General features: G+C 52.8%; 1 protein-coding gene across 7 annotated transcripts in view; it reads left to right on the forward strand.

Annotated features, from left to right (window-relative positions):
* The window catches only part of UROC1 (urocanate hydratase 1), a 42752-nt gene that overhangs the window by 22430 nt on the left and 6717 nt on the right, over window positions 1–13605 (forward strand). For 2 of the 7 annotated variants that reach the window (XM_019803650.2, XM_034658885.1), the window contains exons 14-19: window positions 301–422; window positions 2027–2097; window positions 5105–5203; window positions 7392–7491; window positions 9998–10051; window positions 10249–10330. In XM_019803650.2, the coding sequence (XP_019659209.1) occupies window positions 301–422; window positions 2027–2097; window positions 5105–5203; window positions 7392–7491; window positions 9998–10051; window positions 10249–10330 (528 nt within the window). Of the gene's footprint in view, window positions 1–300; window positions 423–2026; window positions 2098–5104; window positions 5204–7391; window positions 7492–7947; window positions 8571–9997; window positions 10052–10248; window positions 10331–13605 lie in introns of those variants that run through there. The other 5 variants (XM_019803652.2, XM_019803651.2, XM_034658886.1 and 2 more) reach the window with 5 other exon arrangements.

A 13605-nucleotide genomic window follows, 5' to 3' on the forward strand; every position in this document is an offset into this window, starting at 1 on the left:
GCTGAGGGGGAGAGGGGAGAAGGGAGGGAGGGGGAACTGGGGGCCTCCAAATATGCTGTCCAGCTGGTGGCTTAGGGGCTACCAGCAACAATTGTGGATACTGAAGCCCCGACTTCACCACGTGTGCCCACATGCCATGCCCCCAAAACACACCCCAACCAGCGTGCAGAGCCTTCAGCCCCCTCTCAGTTCCGCAGTACACTCAGGCCTTCCCTCCTTGGCTCACGGTGGCCCTGCCCCCATCAGTGGGTGCAGCCAGGCTGGGAAGCCCCGACGCCAGGAGGCCTTTTGTCTTTGCAGGGACATATTCTCCCTGGGATTTGGGCCTTTCCGCTGGGTATGCACGTCAGGGGACCCCCAGGACCTGGCGGTCACGGATGAGCTGGCCGCATCTGTGCTGGAGGAGGCTGTTGCTGACGGAGGTGAGGCTGTAGGTTGGGAGATGCTCACAGGCAGGTGGCCCAGCAAAGGCTTGACAAGCAGCCCACCCCCTTGACCTGCCGCCCTCTCTGCTCCTCCCCTGTGGCCTCCGGCTTGTGCCTGTGGCAGCTTCGGATTTTCGCAGCTGTCTGCTGTGCCCGCCCTGCTTTCCCTTTCCCGGCGGCAGAGCTCCTGCGGTGGCCTGTGGTTTCTCTGATAGATAGCGTGGCTCTGCCTCCCTACGTGGATAGTGGTCATCGTCCCTGGCGGACGACCTGCCCCGCCCCCTGTTTAACCTCAGTCCCTTCCTGTGTAGTGGATTGGATGTGTTGCTTATCACGTGGAGAAGAGGAGGCATGTATTTTATGAAACTTCCTCAGCCGTCCTAGCTCCTACCCCCGCTTCTCTGCAGCTTTTCTGCAGGTCGCAGGCCCCTTCTCTCCAGTTCTCTGTGTGGGTCCTTCAGCCTTGGCTGCTTGTTTTCAGTCTCCAGGGGCCATTGCACCCTGCTGCCCACATCCAGGCTTGGTGGGCTGGGGTGGGTCCAGGTTACGGGGATGCAGGGCCGGAAATACCAGGGGACGTCTGTGTGGCGGGCTCCTGTGTGGGAGGAGCCAGGCGGGGTTGGGGGGCAGGGAGACCTTCTGGGAAGGAGCGGGAAGCGGGGGTCTTCTCTTAGAAATCTGGCCAGACGCCTCCTGGTGCTAGAGAAGGCAGGCTGGTGGGTGTCATCAACATCAAAACGTCCCTCAGGAAGGCTGTTACGCCTGCTGGTGGCCACGGTATAAATACTCTGGGGGTGGCTGATTTCCAGCGGGGCTCCACGTGCAGTGGCAGCAGAGTTTCCCCCAGGCGGGTAGTCTCAAGAGCAGAGAACCTAGTGAAAGGCATACTAAAGTAATTCGGCAGTGATGAATTGTCGGCATTGCCTTCATTTTTAATAAAATTTTTTTAAAAGTGTGAGTTTATTTCGTTGAAATTTTAATGATGTCTGTGTCAACTACTGTGTCACACGATTCCTGAAGTCTGCTCTCATGAGCTGGTAGGAGCAGCTCCCAAGCAGCACAGCTACCACCTGACTGCACGCCCTCCACACGCTGGCCTGTCTTACTGGGATAGACCTCAGGGCCTTTGTACTTGCTGTTCCCTCAGAACTTTGTGTAGCTACTTCCTTCTTAGCATTTAGGGTGTAGCTTGACCATTACCTCCACAGAGCAGCCTTTGGTCCCCCTGACCCACCACCCTCGTGACTACCTCACCACACTGTTATTTCCTTCGTGGTGCATAGCAGTCTCTGTTCCTAGTGCTTGGCACAGCACCCGGCATACAGTGAGGACTTGACAGATGTTTGTTGAGGGAATGAATGTGTTGGGCGGTGGGTTGCACACGTCTGTGCATTAATTCATGTGACTGTTAGCATTACTGGTTCCAGAAGTTAGATGGCCTGGTGTGGTGCTGGGGATGGGGGCTTCCTGATCCCGTCTGGACTCCATAAAAGTTGCCAGACAGGTGTCTGGGCTGAGAAGCTGCCAGAGGGAGGGCCTGTGCCCAAGGCCGACAGGGCAGGGCCCCCCACGGCCTGTGACGCCCCCCTTTCTCCCTGCAGTGGACCCGGCCGTGAAGCTGCTCTATACGGACAACATCCGCTGGATCCAGGAGGCGGCCAAGCACCAGCTGGTGAGGGCTTGGCCTGCTGGGAAGCAGGGGTGGCCCCTGGACTGCCACCCCAGAGGTGGGGTGCTGCTTGCCACACCCAGGCTGGTAGCTGGGAGTCCCGAGACGGTGCCAACGTACCTGTGAGACTGCTGAGGTGGCAGCCTCCTTGGCCTCACAGGGGGCAGCGGCAGCCGCCTCCCCCCGCAGGCCACCGGACAGAGAAGCCCAGGGCCTTTCAAAAGGTGCCCTGGGCTCTGGGGTAGCCACCAGGGTCAGTTAGGTTATTGCTCACGCCGTTACTCCGCAAATAGCTCTCTCAAGTCAGGCCTCCCGGCTTCTCAGCTGTGTGACCTGGGGCGAGTGGCTCGGCCTCTCTGAGGCTCCTGTCTCCTCCATGCAGTGGAGACCCTGGTGACGGTCCGTACGCCCGAGCTGTGGTGGCACGCGTGCTTGGAGCAGGCCCCTGGGACAGTCTGTGCACGAGGCACGGCCGGGGCCAGGGCTGAGCAGAGGGGTCTGCTGCTGCCTCGTGTCTGGAGTGTGTTCACGGCACGTGAGCACGGATCAAGGTGATGCCGTGTGGGGACTGCTTTACACGGACCGGTCAGGAAGGTGTCTCTGAGGAGCTGAGTTGTGGGTTTAGCTCTAAACTCTGGGGCTTTGGTGGGTGGGGGAGCGGCCATGTGACAGTCAGGGGAGGCTGAGGACCAGCCAAAGCACAGGCCCTGAGGCGGCAGCGGGCTTGGTGTACTGACGACAAACGGAACACGGGCATTTGGCTCACATGCCTTTGGCCACAGACCTCAGTGGCCAGACACTGCCTGGTGGACACACGTCTGGATGAGTGTGTCGTGGCCTGGGGGTACTAAGGCCAGAGGGGGACTCCCTTGAGCACTGTCCCTGCGTCCTGGTCTTCTGTGGCCCAGCACCACCCACCCAAACTCCTCCTTGGTCAGTGGTTTGCACGCATGTTTCAGCCACAGCCCCTGTGCCAGCAGTGGTCTCTGTGACCGCTCGGAATCTGAAACGACTACCCGACTGTTGGACTTGAGGATCTGGGCCGTGGGGAGGATGGGGCAGGAGCAGAAATGTGCGGGGCCGTCCAGAGGTGGCTTGGAGAAGAGAAGGACCCAGCCTTGAGGGAAGGGCTCCCACTGAGCAGGAAGGTGCTGGCGGGAGTGTGGGAGGTCAGGGGCGTGGGGAGTGGCGCTCTGGACGCCGCTACCAGGGTGACGGAGAAGCAGGACTGTCTCTTCTGTGTTTGAGTTGAAGTTTTCTGGACATTGTGTTCTCCATACTTATTTCATGTGGCTCTTTGCCTTAGGAAAGATGGTGATCACAGAAGGCCATCCTTTTTTAACATTTTAATTGAGTTTCTTGTAAGGTGTACTCTTGACAGAGCTGGCAATCCTATGCCAGTTCCTCCTTGATTTTCTTTTTCTGGATCCAAGACATCAGAAAATCTCCCCAGCGCTGATTTCTACTACAGTCCTTCCCACAGGGCTTTGAGGCAGCTGGCGGGAGTAGAGTAAGGCCGTTCAGTCGCAGCCATGTGCAAGGAAGAAGCGGCTCTCCTGACTGTGCAGGCCGGCGCGGCGGCCCAGCCTGAGCTCTGCTTTCAGGCTCATGGTCAGGGGTGCGGCTGGCTCCATCACCCGCTCCTGAACCTTCCTCCCCGTTCCAGGACGAGTAGCCAGGCAGCTGAGGGAAACCCTTACATTCTCTTTGGAGAATCCAGGGTTGCTTAGCCTCGGCACTACTGACGTTTGGGGCCAAATCATTTTTTTTTTTCAACTGTGGCAACATACACATTATCATAAAATTTTCCGTTTTAACCATTTTTAATGTACAACTTAGTGACCTTAAGTACACTTACATCGTTTGCAATGGTCACCACCATCTGTGTCTAGACTTCATCTTCCCCAGCTGAAACTCTGTCCCCATGAAACACTAGCTCCCTATTCCCCTCCCCCAGCCCCTGGCAGCCACCACCCTACTTTCTGTCTCTGTGTACTTGACTGCTCTAGGGACCTCATGTAAGTGGGATCATGCAGTATTTGTCCTTCTGGGACTGGCTTCTTTCACTCAGCATGATGTCCTCAACGTCCATCCACGCTGTAGCGTGTGTCAGAATTCCCTTCCTTTTCAAGGCTGAATAGTATTTCATTGTCAGCATAGAATGTATCTATTTTGCTTATCTGTTCATCCGTCAGTGGACACCTGGGTGCTTCCACATTTTAGCTATTGTCAGTAATGCTGCTGTGAACATGGGGGTGCAAATATCTGCACGAGAGCCTGGGGGCTGGATAACTTCCTGTCATGGCGGGCGTTGCGGGGCGTTTAGCAGCACCCCTCCCATGCCGGCAGCACCCAAACATGTCTCCAGGCATTGCCCCATGTCATCCTGGTTGAGAACCAGTGATCCAGACAGGGATTCCTTTTTACTTGCTGCAGTTTCCGTTTCCTGGGAGTGACCTGTCTTATCCTCCAGAGGGGCTGCTCCCGGCGTGTCCGTCCACAGGCGCTCGGCCGCGCCACCTATTGCCCAGGTGGTTGTGGGCAGGCGGCTCAGCCTCTGTGTCCTGGTGTTCTCATCTGTAAAGTGGAACCTAGGATGAGAATAATAGCACCTTCCTCATGAACCCACCAGTGAGCGACGGTGTGCAGAGTACTGGGGGCTGTGCCAGGCATAATCCAAAATTGCATTAGGCGGTGTTAATGTTATTTTTATGGAAAGGGGTTAGGGTGTTGGAGACCCCTCCTGGGGCTAAGCCTTGAGGCACTAGATCCCAGAGGGACGCCTGGGGGCCCAGACTGCATGCGGACACGCAGGGGGTTGGCATGGCGGCCTGGCGGGCTGGAGGTGAGGGCCCACCTCAGGCCAGCAGACTGTAGAGCTGTCACACACCTCGGGGTCCTCCACGACCTCCCTCGAGGGGCTATCTGGCTGCTGGCAGACCGGTCACCCAAGTCTCCCCCGTGTATCACTAGGGCACCGATGTGCCTCTTCACTCCCTTTTCCCCGCAGGTGGTGGGGTCCCAGGCGAGGATCCTGTACTCAGACCAGAAAGGCCGTGTGGCCATTGCCGTGGCCTTCAACCAAGCCATCGCCCGTGGCAAGATCAAGGTGACGCGTCCTATGCTGCAGGCAGGAGGCCTCCCCTAGTCTCCTTCCCATCAGTGACCGCACAGCCCCGAGGCCCCGAGCCCTGTGTTTGTGTTAGGTGGGGGCAGATAACGGGGAGCAGGAGTGACCCAGCCTTTGACGCATCCCCTGCTGTGTGAGCTTGGGTGAGTCAGGTGCTCTCTCTGAGCCTCAGGTGCCATCTTCTGTGAGAAGAGAATAATGTTAACCTCAAAGCCTAGATATGAGGATTGAGTGATTCATCTTTCTTGAATTCTTTTTTTGTTTAATTATCTTTGTATAAACTGTGACAACTTCCCTGGTTTCCCCCCATTTTCCACCCAGTCAGCTGTCCTACCACGGAGGACATGGAGCTCTGCGGACACTCATTTGGAGGGCCGTCTTGCTCCTGTTCCGTAGGCTCAAGCCGCAGAGTTCTTGCTGGCGTCCCTGTGTTTGGGAGTGCCGGTATTAATGATCAGACGTGAAGGGGAGATCAGGTTGGATGAACGTGATGCCTGTCCTGGTGGCAGTGAGGACAGCAGCCCCCAGCCCCTTTCAGGGAGCACTGCCAGAGCACCTGCTTGGCGTGTCCAGAGGAGGGCTGGGCAGCTCCGCCAGGACGGCTCTCTCGGCACGCTCACGTCCGGGCTGCAGTCGGCTGGCCGGTGGTCACGGAGAGCTGGGTGTCTGGCTCATTCCTTCCACATGCTTGACTGAACGCCTCTCCATGCCAGCCTTGTTCTAAAGGACTGGGGACCATGTGGCAGAGAACAAAATAGACAGGGCCTGGGCCTCATCCACTCACTAGGGAAGGGAAACTGACGATGCAAGGTGAAGGCATAAATTCAGAGGCAACTTCAGATGATAAAGAACATGGGAAGAAAGTGAATGGGGGTGATGGGTTAGAAGTGGCAAGGAGGAGGTGAAGGGCTGGGAGTGAGTGGTGACTTTCGATGTGGTGGTCAGAACAGGCCTTCTGAGTTGCTGATGTAGAACTGAGACCTAAATATCTGGAAGGTGCTAGAATCCCTGGGGGTTGGCAGTTCAGAGCAAATGTGAAGAGCAGCTTGGCCTGTTCAAGGAAAGGAGAAGAGGGCCTCTTAATTCAGAGCAATGGGCAATTCCCCTTTCAGCAAGATACCGCCTCATATGCAGGGAGCCCGTGAAATTCTATGACTTCTGGGGAGGGCTGGGAAGAGTGACACTCATGGGGCCAGCCCTAGTTCCTTTGTGAGACACTCAAGAAGGGTCTCAGGCTGGTGCTGGGAAGAGTGGCAGCCGGGTGGCGCTGCCCTCCTGGGGCAGCCGAGAGGCAGGTGCAGCCGGCCAGGCTAGCACTCACCTCATGCTTGTGGGCATGGAACGTTCCCCTTTGCCCCAGCTCCTTCACCTCTACTGTTCAGTTGTGCCAGTTAGAAGTTGTTTTTTGTAATGGAACCACCCTGTGCCTGGCACAGAGGAGCCCCGTTGACCTCTTCTTAACCACGGCCCCACTCAACCTTCCCCAGGGCTGCACTGTATTCCATCCTGGGGACGCAGAGCTGCAGAGCTGCCTGACAGCACGTCACAGACCCCAAGCAGCCTGAGATCTTTGGGGAACAGGAAGAGTTGGCAACACATGCATTTGAAAAATCAACCCCCCTGTGCTTTCACCATGTGAAAAGTCTCTGTCCTCACAGAGAATGGCAGCACAGAAAAGATCTTGGTGATTTCCTTGTCCAGAAAACCAAGGCCCAGAGAGGAAGCATCCACCCAGCACCCCTGGGCTGTCTGCCCCTTTCCTTAGAGCTCAGACTCAAGGGAAAGCCCAGACTCCAGTATACTGTGTGTGGATTTAAATCCCAGGCTGTCCACTTACCAGCTCCATGGCATTGGGCAAGTTTCTTCTTCTCACTGGACCTCAGTTTTCCTGTCTATAAAACAGGCATGGTAACAGGCATACCTACCTGGATAGAGTCACTGAGACTGCCCAGTGAGCCCACACAGGCCAGTTAGAAGCACCCACATCTGTGGAATCTCTTAGTAGCTGCAGGAATCTCTTAGTAGCTGCAGGAAGCCATCAGAAACATCCATGCTTCCTCTTGGAGAAGGTCTATGTCCGGGGGAAGGATCTGGATGGCTTCTGGTGTGTGCCAGGCAGCTGTGGTAGATACTGTGGGCTGACATCTCACATCCTTCCCTGCTGCAGGCACCAGTGGTCCTGAGCCGAGACCACCATGATGTGAGTGGCACAGACAGCCCCTTTAGGGAGACCTCCAACATTTATGATGGCTCTGCCTTCTGTGCAGGTGAGGAAGACAAACATTTAAAAAAATTTTTTTAACGTTAGATTTGATTTTGTTTGAAAGTCAATTGGTTCATTTCCATCAGTCATAATGGTGGAAAAAATGTTCTGGCATCTGAGAGACTTGGCGTAGGGTGACCAGCCCAGCACACAGGGGTTCTGGGACCTGGGATTTCTGGTTTTTAAATTGGGCTAGTGTCAGGCAAAATGGGACAGTTGGATGTCCTAGACTTGGGTGTGCACCTGACCCTGTCACTTCAGCAAGGCACTGAAAGTCTCTGAACCTCAATTTCCTCATCTGTAAAATGGAAATAACAATAGTACCTACTTCAGGGGTTTGTTGTAAAGAACGAGATGAATTAATACATGTGCAGCAGTAAGTCAGTGTCTTGCAGCCAGCGTTCAGTGAAGGCTATCTGCTACAGCTCCTGTCACTGTTCTGCTTCTAAACCTGCTACAGTTACGATCACCATATAGGCTGGCGGGTTCCAGTCCTGGAGTAGCTTGCTCATTCCCAGCACTTGGGGGCTCCTTCCATTATGGATGGGATCCCAAAGAAGGATCCCAAGGACACTCAGGAGCCCCAACTGTATCACTTTTTTCAAGGAGTTGATATATTTCATGTAAGTTATCAAATCTATAGGTATAGAGTTGTATTCCTTTATCTATCTTTTTAATGTCTGTGGAGTCAGTTGTGATGTCTCCTTTGTCATTCCTGATATCGGTCTTTTGTGTCTTCTTTCTTTCTTCTTGATCAGTCTGGCTAGAAATTTATCAACTTTATTGATCTTCCCAAAAAAAGAAGCTTCTAGTTTCATTCATTTTTTTTCTATTGCTTTTCTGCTTCCAAATTCATTGATTTCTGCTCTAATCTTTAGTATGTCCTTCCTTCTACTGGCTTTGGGTTTAACTTGCTCTTTTTTCTCTGACTTCATAAGGCAGAAACTGAGGTTACTGATTTGAAACATTTTTTCCCCTAATATAAGTATTTAATGCTCTAAATTTCCTTCTAAACACTGCTTTAGTTGCATCCTGCAAATTTTTATATATTTCTATTTTCATTTATTTCAAAATATTTGTTAGTTTTCCTCTTGGATCCATTGGTCACTTGAAGTAGCTTTTTAATTAATTAATTAAATTTTTTTTTTTTTAGAGAGAGAGAATGAGTGAGGAGGAGGGGCGGGGGGGGGAGAGAGAGAGAGAGAGAGAGAGAGAGAATCTTAAGCAGGCTCCATGCTTGTGTGGAGCTCAAAACAGGGCTCAATCTCAGGACCCTGAGATCATGACCAGAGCTGAAATCGAGAGTAGAATGCTGCACTGACTGTGCCACCCTGGCACCCCTAGAAGTATCTTTTTAAGTTTCCAAGTTTATTTTTTAGATATCTTTGTTACTGACTTCAGGTTTCATTCCATTATAGTCTGAGAACGTACTCTATATTTGTTCTTTTCTTCTAAATTTGTTAAGGGTTGTTTTGTGGCCAGAAGATGGTCTATCTTGGTGCACTTGAGAAGAACATATGTTCTGCTGTTATTTGGTGGGTTCTGCATATGTTGGTTAGGTCGGGTTGGTTGATAATGCTGTTCTGGTCATCTGGATCCTTACTGATTTTCTGCCTAATTATTAGGCAGAAAGAGAGAGAGTGGTGAGGTCTCCACCTGAGTTTGTGGATTTGTCTATGTCATGTTTCAGGTCTTATCCATCTTTGCTCCAAGTATTTTAAACCTACGCTGTTAGGTGCACGCTCATTTCAGTTTCTGATGTCTTCTTGGAGAACTGACATCTTTATCATTATGTAATGTTCCTCTTTGTCCCTAATAATATTCCTTGCTCTGAAATTTTCTGACATTAATATAGTTTATATTCATATCTATGGCCACTGTAACAAGGTACCACAAACGTAATGACTTAAAACAACACAAATGTATTCTTTCACAGTTCTGAAGGTTGGAAGTCTGAAATCAGATTCAGTAAGCTAAAGCCAAGACATGGCTGGGCTGCGACATCTCAGGAGGCCAGAGAGGAGAATGTTTTCTGCCTTTATCAGGTTCTAGAGCGGCACTTCTTGCATTTCATAGCCCAGTATAAGGAGGAGAGTGTTCTTAGGATTCTCCCTGATCTTCTCTGGCAGCACCCAGCCCTGTTTTTGGAGAGAGAGCCTGCTAGGACATGCACACCCCTTTATACCTGTGTCCCAGAGGCCTCAAGGTTTCAGGCAAGCTCATGCTTGTCCTTTAGCAATTTGTTAGACACACATGGAAGGTGACCAGCCTGGTTCTGTTTCTCTGTGCAAGCGCCTGCCTCTCCCCGATTGTCATTAGTTAGTTGCCCTGGGAACTCAGTTCCCTGATGGGGTCAAGGACAACCATTAATTTGTAGTTTGTCCTCCACCCTTATTTTCGTTGTTGTTGTTGTTTTAAGGGTGGGAGTGATTCTCTTTGGCTCTTGCATCCATGAGCTAAAATCAGTACCACCACCCCCTTTAATTCTTTTGTTCTTTCTGCTTCTGGAGCACTTTATCTGGCATTCGGAGCTGGGGAGCGTAACTGTATGCAGAAGGATAACAGTGAGTACTTGAGCACTTGTCAGTACTCCAGCTTTGCTTGCCTCTGCAAACATAAATTGTTGCTGTTTCTAAAGTCTGTCCCTACTTCCCTGTCCTTCAGGACCCACGCAGTCCATTGTTGCCCTGTTCAGAGCCTGGCCTGGTCCCCCAGCCCACCTCATTCAGGGAACGATGGGTGGTGGCCTCTGTTTCCACAGACATGGCTGTGCAGAACTTCGTGGGAGATGCCTTTCGAGGTGCCACCTGGGTCGCTCTTCACAATGGCGGGGGTGTCGGCTGGTAAGGTTTTTGGAGAATTGGGTGCTATGGGTGTGGGCTGGTGTAGAGGTCTCAGGAATTCCCTCAAGGGTCCTGGGCCCTGCCTCCCCTGAGCTCCCTCTGCTAAGGGCTTTGCTGTAATGTGTTCCTCATGTGAGCTACGAATCACAGGGCATGACCAAGCCACTCTACCTTTCAGGGTCTCACCTGTCACACAGGATACAAAGGCTGTAAGAACCGTACCTACCCTTATTGTGTCAGTTTTCCCTTTGCTTTCACAGATGTTTTCTCAGGAATTCTCAGTGCTGTCCTGGCCTAGGCCTTCTCCACTGATGTGCCCTGGGCAGCTGGGCTGGGAGACGGGAGATGGATTCTGGGCCCTCCTGGGTCCCCAGCTCAAGCTCTGCCTTGCCAGGCGTGTTTCCAGTCTGTGCCATGAGGAGATTGGGATTTGTGGGAGGGTCTTATCCTGGCTGACAGTGGCAGTTCCATCATGAGGAGGTCTGCTATCATTCTGCACCCCTAATTCTAACATGCAGGGGCTTTCCCGCACCACCAGGCAGTTCTCCGACACCCCCTTAGTGTCCACAATTCAACTCAGTATGACACTATCTGCTCAGAGACAGCACCAGATCACACAGGGTAGGGGCTCAGTCCCACCAGGATGCCCCCACTTCAGATGCTGACCAACTGGCTACAAATCAGAGGTTCCCATGATAGCGTCCCTGGGTTCCATTTATGTGCTCCAGCAGCTCACAGAGCTCAGGAAACCAGTATACTCACTAGATTACCAATTTATTAGAAAGGCTGTCAAAGGGTACAAGTGAATAGCCAGAAGAGTAGATACATAGGGAGAGGTCCCAAACAAAGGAGCTTCTGTCCTTGCAGAGTTTGGGATCTGGCACTGTGGCACGGGAAAGCGTTCTCGTTCCCAACCTAGAACCTCTTGAAACCGGTCCTTTTAGATATTAATAGAGGCTTCATTATTCAGGTACGATTGACTAAATCATTGACCCCGGATTCAACCTCCAGCCCCTCTCCCCTTATTGGAGGCTTTGGGGGTGGGACTGAAAGTTCCAATCCTATAATGATATGATTGGTTCTGCTGGAAACTGGCAACCCCCCCATCCAAAAGTCACCTCATTCACATAACAAAAGACACTTTAACCACTCTCGGAGCTTACAAAATTCCAAGTTTTAGGAGCTCTGTGCCAGAAATGGGATGAAGACCAAATATATATCTCTTACTATAAATCACAATATCACATCCACAAAGAACAATGAATAATATTTATTGTACATGAACGGTGTGGCAAGCATATGCGAAAAGGTTTGAATCTACTCTCTCACCTAATCGTAGAAGAAAACACATTTTACAGATGAGGAAACTGAGGCACCAGGAGGTTAATGAGCTGCAGCTATCCCAGCTGTCCTCTCTTCCCTGACCTGGGGGCTGGCAGGTCTGGGCTCTCCCTCCAAGTTGGACTCCAAGCTATCTGGGGCAGCAGGGGGCGCTGCGGCTTTGGAGTGGAAGGCTGCTCCCTGGCCAGCCATCTCTGAACTGACCTCTGAGTCGGTTCTGGCCAGACTGAGCCTGGCCTTGCCCTCCACAGCCAAGTCCTTCAGTACTGGAGCTTCCCAGACATTCCGATGGGCTGGCTTCAAGGCCAAAATTCTGAGCTGTAGCCCAGTCAGGCGGCTCTAATTAATGGAAAATGTGACGGGAGCGTGTGTTCTTTCCGCTAGAGAAAACCAGGACGGAGAGTGCCTGGTTGTGGGGTACCTGGCATTTTGTCACTGGATTTGCTGAATTGGTGCTGGAGGTGAAGAGAATGAGCTTGAGTAACATGCCCCAGGCCACAGAGCTGGTGGTGGAGCCAAGATCCGAACCCAGATCTGTCACCTCCCAGGATCCACCTGTCATTGCCAACTGAGCCACAGGGAGCAAGAGGGGTCAGAGCAGAGCTGGCCTGAGAAATCATCCATGACATGAGGGGCTCGGGGCAGGACCCCTGCATGGGGCGCTCCCAAGAGAGGGAATGCTCCCTGCCAATTCCCAAGTTGCTCCCACCCTCTGGCTGCCCCCCAGGCTCTGCAGACAGGACGGCAGGCTGGCCAGAGGCTGGCACCAACACCCTTGATCCTGGCTGTCTTCAGGGGCGCTTTTGGGAAAGTGCCTCAAATTCACCTTGGACTCCATCATCCTCACACACCCACATAATTTAATCTGTCAGATGCTCCCGCAAGGCTTGCTGCAAAAACAGCAGGGGAACAAATCTGAGCCTCTGCCATTCCTGCTCCAGAGGAAACCACTGTCAACTCGCCAGCTAACTGTTCTCTTTGATCTACACAAATCCATTTCTAAGTTATAAGCTCCCTCTGCTATTTCTTGATGTGCTTTTGGTATGTATGTATGTATGTATTTGACACAGAGAGCGGGAGAGTACATGCAGGAGCAGAGGGGAGGGGCAGAGGGAGAGGGAGAAACAGGCTCCTTGCTGAGCAGGAAGCCCGATATGGGGCTGGATCCAGGACCCTGAGATCATGACCTGAGCCAAAAGCAGACACTCCACCATCTGAGCCACCCAGGTGCCCCCACTTTCAGTTTTTATATGGTCTGCTGTCTCCCTCTGCTGATCGTGGTGCTGCCTTTATTGTCCCGTCTTCCTGGGCTCAGTGTGCTGAGGATGCTCCTGTGGGCAGGGTTTGCTGAGGTCACTTGGAGCTGAGCAGCTTTGCTCTCTAGCAGTCTGGGCTTCGGGCTCCCAAAACAGAAGGTGAAGTTCTCATCTCCAAGAGCCTTCTCTGGTCGAAGGACACACTGAAGTCCTTGCTTGGCAATGCTGGCTGGCATCTGCTTTCCCCCCTGTCACCCAACATCAGCCCCTAACAGGTGACTAATGATGACCTTGAATCTACCTGGAGGCGGGGGGCGGGAGGGTAGTAGATGTGATGGGAGCCTACCGGCAGGCCCAGGGCTACCCAGCTGCGGGGGACACTGGCTGAGGGCAGGGCAGGGGCAGCTGCCCACTCACAGAGGTGCTCGACTTTCACGCCGGGCGTGGGGGGCACTAGCTAGCTCCTGCAGCAGAGGGCTGCTCACCTTCCTGGTGGGAACTGACTGAAGTTGTCAGTAGAGCCTGAACAGGGCAGAGAAGCAGGTAAGGCCAGAAGGATCTGAGGCTAAGGAAGCTAGACGCACTTTTGGGTGCAGGACGAAGGAAGAGCAAATTTGTTGGAAGCAGGGACCGAATGGCCGGATGCTGTGTCTGTTCATGTTTGGCAGTAAGGCGCTG

The sequence above is a fragment of the Ailuropoda melanoleuca genome, chromosome 4, assembly GCF_002007445.2.
Source record: "Ailuropoda melanoleuca isolate Jingjing chromosome 4, ASM200744v2, whole genome shotgun sequence".
NCBI classification, from domain to species: domain Eukaryota; kingdom Metazoa; phylum Chordata; class Mammalia; order Carnivora; family Ursidae; genus Ailuropoda; species Ailuropoda melanoleuca.